This window comes from Acipenser ruthenus, chromosome 43 (assembly GCF_902713425.1).
Source record: "Acipenser ruthenus chromosome 43, fAciRut3.2 maternal haplotype, whole genome shotgun sequence".
Classification (NCBI taxonomy): domain Eukaryota; kingdom Metazoa; phylum Chordata; class Actinopteri; order Acipenseriformes; family Acipenseridae; genus Acipenser; species Acipenser ruthenus.
The window spans coordinates 425,934-436,544 of record NC_081231.1 but is presented as its reverse complement, the minus strand read 5'-3'; the positions used below and the strand labels follow the sequence as shown (position 1 = coordinate 436,544).

Sequence of the window (10,611 nt, the reverse complement as noted above, 5' to 3'; positions counted from 1 at the left end):
AAGAGCAGGATTATTGTTGTTATTATTTAAATGCAAGCAGAATGGGACCCCCTAATGGAAATTCTGTGCTTATCCACTTAAACAGCTTCTCAGCAATTTGTTTCTCATGTAAATCATGTCCCAGTTGGAACATTTTAGTCGCAACTACACTGTGTAGATCTGCCACGTTTAAACCACAACAGTGGAAATCATACTGCTCTGGTGGTAGATCATCAGCCCTCTCTCTCTCCCCGTCCCTTCCTCCCTCCTTCCCTCTCCCCCTCCCTCTCTCTCCCCCTCCCCACCTCCCTCTCTCTCCCCCTCCCCACCTCCCTCTTTCTCCACCTCTCCCTGGCTGTCTCTCCCTCCCTCCCCACTTTCCTCTCCCCATCTCTCCCTCCTTCCCCCCACCTCCCTCTCTCCCCACCTCCCCCTCCTTCTCCCTCCCCCTCTCCCCCTCCCTCCCTCCATGTCAGTAGCGGGACAGTCTGCACATGTCACACTGACAGGCCTCTGCAGTGTAGATCTCGATCTCCTCTCGCCTCGCCCCTTCACAGTGCAGACGGACCTTAATCTACAGAGAAGAGAGAAACAGCAAAACAAAACCATTAAACATGACAAGAGACGTGGCTCGGGGATCCAGCGGTTAAAGAAAAGGGGGTCTTGATACCAGGAGGTTCAAATCCCAGCTCAGCCGCTGACTCCCTGTGTGTGTGTGTGTGAGACCCTGAGCAACTCACTTCACCTCCTTGTGCTCCGTCCTTCGGATGAGACGTAAAACAAACGAGCTCCTATTGGAAGCGACTCAGCAGAAGAACTTAAAAGCCCTCAAAGAGTACGAACCTCATGTGAAAGTGTGACAGCGTGGAAGCCTTGCCTGTAGGTAGTGTTTTGTCAGGCTGTAAGCGAGATGTATTATTTTGAATTTAAACTTGGCAGGGACCGGGTTACCGGTACTTCCATCCCTGCTATGTAGAAAGGGACAGACCCCTTTTGTTGGAGGTAGATGGGCAAAGAGCTGGGAGTAGCAGGCTGTGCTCTCGGCTATCACATCGTGACAGGGTTTTTTTTAAAAAATTTTATGATTTGTTTATTTAGCAGACGCCTTTATCCAAGGCGACTCACAGAGACTAGGGTGTGTGAACTATGCATCAGCTGCAGAGTCACTTACAACTACGTCTCACCCGAAAGACGGAGCACAAGGAGGTTAAGTGACTTACTCAGGGTCACACACAGTGAGTCAGGGAGTGAGCCGGGATTTGAACCGGGGACCTCCTGGTTACAAGCCCTTTTCTTTAACCACTGGACCACACAGCCTCCTTTTTTTAAATAAAAGTGTGCATCAGAGCTTAAAACCACAGCTCTCTGTTTCTGAGTCTCTCCTGCTGGTAACCGGGCTTCCCAGAGACGCTACCCGTTCACGCGCAGGTTTCAAACGACTGGTAACCGTGAAGCCGGATCCAGACTCTCCTCACCTTCTGCATCTTGCTGATGGTGCAGCACTGGGACACGGAGGTGATGTTGTGTTGGAAGTTGCTGGCCAGCAGGACTGAATACTTGGAGGGGAAGGCGCTGGATTCGCAGAACCCCACGCAGGCCTGGGCCACGTGCGTTCCACGACAAGTCCCACGCCGGTCACTCCTTATCGTCACGTTGAAGGCTGGGGGAGGGGGGGGGGAACGACGGATTAGTGGAATGAGAAAAATGTCCCTTCAGACTACAGCAGAACACATGCTGTCATTGTAACACTATTGCACTGCTAACATGTCACTGTAGATACAACACTCTGTGATCCTAACTTGTTGCCTCCTGGTTCATATTGTATTCTAGTAGTGTTATTATTATACACAGCATCCTAGTTCATATTGGATTCTAGTAGTGTTATTATTATACACAGCATCCTAGTTCATATTGGATTCTAGTAGTGTTATTATTATACAGAGCATCCTAGTTCATATTGGATTCTAGTAGTGTTATTATTATACACAGCATCCTAGTTCATATTGGATTCTAGTAGTGTTATTATTATACAGAGCATCCTAGTTCATATTGGATTCTAGTAGTGTTATTATTATACACAGCATCCTAGTTCATATTGGATTCTAGTAGTGTTATTATTATACATAGCATCCTAGTTCATATTGTATTCTAGTAGTGTTATTATTATACATAGCATCCTAGTTCATATTGGATTCTAGTAGTGTTATTATTATACACAGCATCCTAGTTCATATTGGATTCTAGTAGTGTTATTATTATACAGAGCATCCTAGTTCATATTGGATTCTAGTAGTGTTATTATTATACAGAGCATCCTAGTTCATATTGGATTCTAGTAGTGTTATTATTATACACAGCATCCTAGTTCATATTGGATTCTAGTAGTGTTATTATTATACAGAGCATCCTAGTTCATATTGGATTCTAGTAGTGTTATTATTATACATAGCATCCTAGTTCATATTGTATTCTGGTAGTGTTATTATTATACACAGCATCCTAGTTCATATTGGATTCTAGTAGTGTTATTATTATACATAGCATCCTAGTTCATATTGGATTCTAGTAGTGTTATTATTATACATAGCATCCTAGTTCATATTGGATTCTAGTAGTGTTATTATTATACACAGCATCCTAGTTCATATTGGATTCTAGTAGTGTTATTATTATACACAGCATCCTAGTTCATATTGGATTCTAGTAGTGTTATTATTTGCACTTGCTGTAAACTACACTGTGTTTAAATATGAAGCTTGCATTGTAACCCTGCACTGCCCTGTAACACCTGTGTGAGTCGCCTGGGATAAAGCAGGAGTCTGCCAAATACATAAATAATAATAATAATAATAATAATAATAATAATAATAATAATAATAATAATAATCATTTGAAGCTCACGTACAGTGGAGGTGACATCCTGGGCCCAGGGCGTTGTGGTTCCAGCTCCCTGATATCATGATTATGAAGAGGAACACCCCAGCGATCAGAGTGCGGGCTGACAGCATGGTGACCTGGGAGCAGAATCGGACGCGGGCACAAAGTCAATCGAGAGCCTGGGTTCAACAGGTACATGTGTAACTAGCTTTGAACACCCCTGAAGTAAAGCAGAGGTTTGGGAAAGCATAGGGAAGCATTGTAAAGCACAGAGAGGTCTGGTAAAGCATAGGGAAGCATTGTAAAGCACAGAGAGGTCTGGTAAAGCATAGGGAAGCATTGTAAAGCACAGAGAGGTCTGGTAAAGCATAGGGAAGCATTGTAAAGCACAGAGAGGTCTGGTAAAGCACAGGGAAGCATTGTAAAGCACAGAGAGGTCTGGTAAAGCATAGGGAAGCATTGTAAAGCACAGAGAGGTCTGGTAAAGCATAGGGAAGCATTGTAAAGCACAGAGAGGTCTGGTAAAGCATAGGGAAGCATTGTAAAGCACAGAGAGGTCTGGTAAAGCATAGGGAAGCATTGTAAAGCACAGAGAGGTCTGGTAAAGCATAGGGAAGCATTGTAAAGCACAGAGAGGTCTGGTAAAGCATAGGGAAGCATTGTAAAGCACAGAGAGGTCTGGTAACATGGCAAACCAGGGTGGACTGTGCTACATTCATGAGGTAAATGGCATCTAATATAATATTCAGTAGCCACGGGTTTGCGCTGTATTTCCACTCTATAATTGCTATTATTATCCATTCGTTACTTTACTAACTTGTGGGAAAGACCTGCGGTACAAAAATATAACAACAAAAGCAGCAGCTGTAAAGCTGTTTACAAATAATAATAATAATAATAATAATAATAATAATAATAATAATAATAATAATAATAATAATAATAATAGCCCCTAGACCACCATATTTATTTATTTCTATATTTATTTGTTAATTATGTCCCATCGAGTCGAAGTTGTCAATTCCGTTTCCGCTGAAACAATTCTACCAGCGCCTTTCAAAACAAAACATTTCTTTTTAAAATCAGTGGACTATTATTATTATTATTATTATTATTATTATTATTATTATTATTATTATTATTATTATTATTAGCCTATATTGAAGTGGAGCTACCTTCATGCTAACATTAATTCATGCAGATCACAGGGCTTTGGGTGACTGACTGAAAGTCTTTGTTATTATTATTTTTTTTTTTTTATTATCAACTAGGCTGCAATGCACCTCTTATAAAAACACGAGGAACACAGCGATCTAGTAACGCGATCGAGCCGAAGGCTATAGAAACCTTTCTGTCTCCGCGCCGTGTATTCACTTAACACTGCCCTGGAGCGCATCGCTATAAATAAATCATTGCGCTTGGGCGCCGAGCGGCGAAGCGTTGAATGTATTTTGGGTGTCCGGATTCCCAACCGCAGAATTTAATCCGGACAGCCAAGCGCGCCAAACCCTAACACGAATCAGAATCGTTGTTTTGTTTGGAAATACGGGGCTGTGATAGATGCACAGTGGGTGTTTTTTTTTTTTCACAGTGCATCGGTTATATGTTGGCTTGTTTCGCCGCCTCAGACTTTTTTTGCAAAGGTATTTAAAATACCGGTAAACCGCGGTCTTTACAGAAGCGCTGTGTACATCAGCACGATCCGCTGAAGGCACCTTGCTTGGGTTTACCAAACGTCCCGGGAAAAACCGTGACTGTCCTGGTTTTACAACCCGGTCAGAATTTGCTAAACGTTTTTTTTTTTTTGTTGCTATTTTGTATTCAAAGCTGAAGCAGTGCGCTCAACACGATTTTCAAATTAATTCATAAGGAGGAGGCTGTGTGGTCCAGTGGTTAAAGAAAAGGGCTTGTAACCAGGAGGTCCCCGGTTCAAATCCCACCTCAGCCACTGACTCATTGTGTGACCCTGAGCAAGTCACTTCACCTCCTTGTGCTCCGTCTTTCGGGTGAGACGTAGTTGTAAGTGACTCTGCAGCTGATGCATAGTTCACACACCCTAGTCTCTGTAAGTCACCTTGGATAAAGGCGTCTGCTAAATAAACAAATAATAATAATAATGTAAATAAAGGGAAAAAACGCCACCTCACACTGCGAACATTATACACGCGTTTAACGAAAAGCAATTTGATTACTTGTCAGCATGATAGTATTTTTTAGAAGTTTCTCTAAAAAAAAAAAACTAATCTGATTATTTCTAAGTATTACAATATTACTGTAATTAGTTTGTCAAATGTAATCTGATTGCTTGTCAATATTACTGTGTATGAAGTATGAAAAACTATCTAAATATCTAAACGCTGTCCCATGCATTTGACTTCACTATTTACAAAAAATAAAATTTTATAAAAATATATTTTTATATGAACGACTCAAAATTTGCCAGACAAACAAACAAAAAGGTTATACAAATATTATTTTATGTGAATGAGTTATTAAAATTAACTATTCAAATTAAGAAAATAATAAAAAAAAAAATAACCATATATATATATATATAAACTGGATGTGATTGATTTCACTGTATATTTACACAAAAATAAATACAAATACTCTTATTAAAAATATTTTTATGAATTTTTTTTTATTTTTTAAAAGAACTATCCAATTAGAAAAAATAAATTAAAAAAATGACCAAAAAAAAATGTATCTGTTATAAAATGTGTTGCCGGACTTGTGAATAAGTTACCTGTGCGGGAGGCTCGGTTCCGTTCGGGTCGGTTCTGTTCGGCTCAGGGGTGCTCTGCAGTTACAGCTGGGCTCGCTCGTTTCAGACACACAGAGTCCGGGTGCTATTTGTAGGGCAAAATTTTTTTTTTAAAAAATCCCACATCAACACCTGGACACGCCTCTCTCCCAAACAAACCTCTCAGCTTTCAAATCCGGCTAAATCTCTGCCCAAATCCACCTTCTAGAAACAGGACAGCCACGGGCCCCCACCTCAAATCAATCGTCTCTTTTATTATATATAAAAAAAAATACCTCCCTGGAATAAATTTCATCATCCGTGACTCCGATCAGAACTGACAGGGTACTGTTGTTTTTGTCTGACAGGTAAGGGTTGTAACTTCATGCCAGGTTAAAACTATTAGTCAAGCAGACAAACGTTTTGGGCTAGCGTCAGTGTACGGCACACTATACACTAGCTAACGTTTTTATCCCGTTTGTCTGTAAAGCGAAGTGGACCATCGTGTTTTCAGCCAGTGCCTTCTCCGGTGGTTTCGCACGTTTGTCTGCGTAACTTAGTTTCTTGTAGCCTTAGGATGAAACTTAAGAGATACACACAGCACCCGACCTTTTAAAAACGTTCTGGACACAATGAATCTCTACATGATCATGCCCCCATGGTTATAACTATGCGTTTACTGCAGTTTACCGTGTTTTTAAATAAGGCAAGTGTCTGTGATCAAATAAAAGTTTACCACTATAATTTTGCACTGTACTCTAGCGGTTTTTGCATAGTTGTGCTATGCATTTAGCAGGGTTTATCATGGTTTGCTGTGTTTTTTTAATATGCTTCGCCATACCTCTCTGTGCTTTACAATGCTTCCCTATACTTTACCAGACCTCTCTGTGCTTTACAATGCTTCCCTATGCTTTACCACACCTCTCTGTGCTTTACAATGCTTCCCTATACTTCACCAGACCTCCCTGTGCTTTACAATGCTTCCCTATACTTTACCAGACATCTCTGTGCTTTACAATGCTTCCCTATGCTTTACCAGACCTCTCTGTGCTTTACAATGCTTCCCTATACTTTACCAGACCTCTCTGTGCTTTACAATGCTTCCCTATGCTTTACCAGACCTCTCTGTGCTTTACAATGCTTCCCTATGCTTTACCAGACCTCTCTGTGCTTTATAATGCTTCCCTATACTTTACAATGCTTCTCTGTGCTTTACAATGCTTCCCTATGCTTTACCAGACCTCCCTGTGTTTTACAGTGTGTGTGTGTTTAATCCTGCATGATAATCAGAAACAGGGAGGGGCCACTTGTCACTTCTATTTGATTTGATTTTTTTTAACTTGCTAATTGCATTAGCTGGATGTGCGCTGAAGTGCATCAAAGTTACAAGTGACTGCATTGTGGGATTACTGCTTTTCCAAACTTTAATAAAGAAATAAAAAAAAAAAAAAATGACATCATGCTTCGGAATGAGTCACGGCAGGAACCTCTGATGTAATTTCAGACAAGATTAAGAGAAAGAGGGCTTCATTGGAGACGAGGACATTTTGGAAACATAGCTACAGCCATGGCCAAAAAGCTTTGCATTCCCCTACAGAATTAACTAATTCAGCTTCACAGAGTCCAATGAAAGCTGCTGAATAATGTTACCTCGTTAACATATTGAATTCCACACCCTCTATATAGAATGAACTCCCTCAGCTTCATAGAGTCCAATGAAAGCTGCTGAATAATGTTCCCTTGTTAACATATTGAATTCCACCCCCTCTATATAGAATGAACTCCCTCAGCTTCATAGAGTCCAATGAAAGCTGCTGAATAATGTTCCCTTGTTAACATATTGAATTCCACCCCCTCTATATAGAATGAACTCCCTCAGCTTCATAGAGTCCAATGAAAGCTGCTGAATAATGTTCCCTTGTTAACATATTGAATTACACCCCCTCTATATAGAATGAACTCCCTCAGCTTCACAGAGTCCATGAAAGCTGCTGAATAATGTTACCTCGTTAACATATTGAATTCCACCCCCTCTATATAGAATGAACTCCCTCAGCTTCATAGAGTCCAATGAAAGCTGCTGAATAATGTTCCCTTGTTAACATATTGAATTCCACCCCCTCTATATAGAATGAACTCCCTCAGCTTCATAGAGTCCAATGAAAGCTGCTGAATAATGTTACCTCGTTAACATATTGAATTACATACCGCTTTGTAGTTTTCCCAGATACTTAACGAAAAACTGACAAACATGAAAAAATGTGACAAAATTTAACATGAAATACTACTGTACTGCTATTATGGCTTCCGTTAGACTTTTGTATTTTCTTTGATTACATGATGCTAAATAAAAGATCTAAATTATTATTATTGTTGTTTTTTTAATTAAATTGTGTCTCAATCCTAAAATTCTAGGTGATGCAAAACATTTGGTCACAGTGGCAAGCAATATGGTCTTAATGTATCTGCATTATAGCATAATAACTGAAGGTTATATGATTTAATATCCACTAAGCTTTAATCAATTTAATATTGATTAAAATCATTCTCCCATTCGTGTTTGAAACCTTGGAACAGCCGAATGCAGCTGGTGTTGGATGAACCCCATTATAAAAAACACTCCTAACTTTTTATCTTAATTAAGAATATCTAGCCCATGGAAAAATAACATGCCCACGGCAAGTTAAATCCCTAACAGACAACCTGGATTTGAGATTCAGGTTACTGGCACAAGGTGAGCAAAAGGTCTGGTGTTAGTCATAAACTCGCTCTGCTATTGAATACAAAGAGAACAGTTCTCATCCGTGAAAATCCGTTCCCTCTTTAAAGAGCCGAACGGAATTAAGCTAATGGACGGGACGATTCGTTCTCATGCTGCCTCGATTTTTGCACCCTTTTTATTTAACCGCATTCCTGGAGACGGAGGTCATGGTTCATCTTTAGATTGCTCAGTTGCAAATCCGACAGACGGATTTTAACACCGGCAAGGCGATGGAAGTCCGAGAAGCTACTGTCAAGCAGAGGAAGGTTTAGCAGCCTTCCAGATGAAACGTTGGTCTGCTTGACTGAGTTTGGCAAAAGCTTGACGGTTGTATCTGTATCTTTCTTTGATGATGCATCACAACGCGACTGTGCATAAATGATTTACAGCAAGACTAGGGCTGGCGCTTTGTATTGCCCATTTCTCCTCACTCAGTCCCCTTACTTACTAAACACCCTGGTATCTCTGAATAGATAGCCCTAGAGAAGCCTAGAGAGACAGCTGGTGCCGCACTGAGACACTCAGAAATATGAATGACAGAACGGGTTACAATCCCACTGAACCACTCCAACCCGACACTAGGTCCATTCCCTAATAAAGTGGGCATGGTAGCGCGTAACATAAGAACATAAGAACATAAGAAAGTTTTCAAACGAGAGGAGGCCCTTTTCGGCCCATCTTACTCGTTTGGTTGTTAGTAGCTGATTGATGCCAGAATCTCATCAAGCAGCTTCTTGAAGGATCCCAGGGTGTCAGCTTCAACAACATTACTGCAGAGTTGGTTCCAGACCCTCACAATTCTCTGTGTAAAAAAAAAGCGCCTCCTATTTTCTGTTCTGAATGCCCCTTTATCTAATCTCCATTTGTGACCCCTGGTCGTTTTCAGATGAGCTGGTGAGGGTTACAGGTGCGGATCTATAAATAGCTCTCAAGACGACGCGGGGCTCTTAGCAACCCTAGAGCAGGCAATGGATATCCTACACTTTATTTTAAAGGACGGATGACATCATCCGACTGTTCCAGAGGTATCTAAGCCCTGCCTTCTAGTTCAATAGAGTGGGGATTAGGCTCCCCTTTTGTAGGCCTTTTGTTCTCCAAACCCAGGGCTAAGCCGAGAGGCTAGGTAATAAATACAAGAGATGGGTGGGGTGATGTTTCCCCATGCTTGTTCGTACTCGATATTGTTTGAGCTGTCAATCCAGCCTCTGGATAGACTGCTGTGGGATGTTCCGTCGCTCTTCCTGTGCAGCTGCAGCCAGGTCAGTTATGTTTTGTACGCTTCGCCCATCTCGCGTGTCAGATCGTAAGCTGAGGGAACACGAAGCCACTTTTTTAGGAAGCTTGAAACCTGGTTCCAGGAGACCACCGGGAGACCTAGTTTGAGGTCGCTGTATCACCACCAAAGTCTCACCCTGGTGTGCCGCGCAGCGGCCTGAAACCTAGTCTCCTGAAACCAAGTTCCAAACCACAAAGTAGCTTCATGTTCAGTTTGAAATATCTAACGAGGCTGCAACCTCACATAGAAATCTCCAAACATAACGCCGTAGCAACGTGCCCTACAGCTGAATACAAGTAAAATATTACTGTTATTTGTGTTAGTTTTAGAAGAGGGTTTGCTGTCCAAATAAAACATGCTCAATTTTTATTATTATTTTTTTTTTCCTAACTAGAAAAATGTACGCCTCCCGACACAAGGCTCAGTAAAGAAATGGTTGCGTTTTATTTTCAGAAACATTCATAAAGGAATCTTCCAAACCACAGACCAGTCATATTATGTATACAACCCTAGAACCCACATTGAGTGTGTCCGTGTGAGTGTGTGTGTGTCAGTGTGAGTATCTCAATGTGTGTGAGTGTGTATGTATCTCAGTGTGTGGATCTCAATGTGTGTGTGTGTGTGTGTGTCAGTGTGAGTGTGTCAGTGTGTGTGTGTGTGTATGTATCTCAGTGTGTGGATCTCAATGTGTGTGTGTGTCAGTGTGAGTGTGTCAGTGTGTGTGTGTGTGTATGTATCTCAGTGTGTGGATCTCAATGTGTGAGTGTGTCAGTGTGAGTGTGTCAGTGTGTGTGTGTGTGTGTGTGTCAGTGTGTGTGTGTCAGTGCGTGTGTGTGTGTATGTATTTCAGTGTGTGGATCTCAATGTGTGTGTGTGTGTGTCAGTGTGAGTGTGTCAGTGTGTGTCAGTGTGAGTGTGTGAGTGTGTGTGTGTGTGTGTATGTATCTCAGTGTGTGCATCTCAATGTGTGTGTGT

The 10,611-nt window shown here is 41.2% G+C and overlaps 1 protein-coding gene across 1 annotated transcript; it reads right to left on the bottom strand.

Moving 5' to 3' along the window:
* Positions 1-444: 444 nt before the first annotated feature.
* Positions 445-9,897, bottom strand: LOC117398567 (glycoprotein hormone alpha-2). Its single transcript, XM_059011964.1, has 5 exons — positions 9,880-9,897; positions 5,603-5,656; positions 2,885-2,993; positions 1,455-1,639; positions 445-553 (listed from the first exon to the last, which is right to left on the bottom strand). The coding sequence occupies exons 1-5, from the start codon at positions 9,895-9,897 to the stop codon at positions 452-454; spliced, it is 468 nt and encodes a 155-aa protein (XP_058867947.1). The 3' UTR covers positions 445-451.
* Positions 9,898-10,611: the final 714 nt, after the last annotated feature.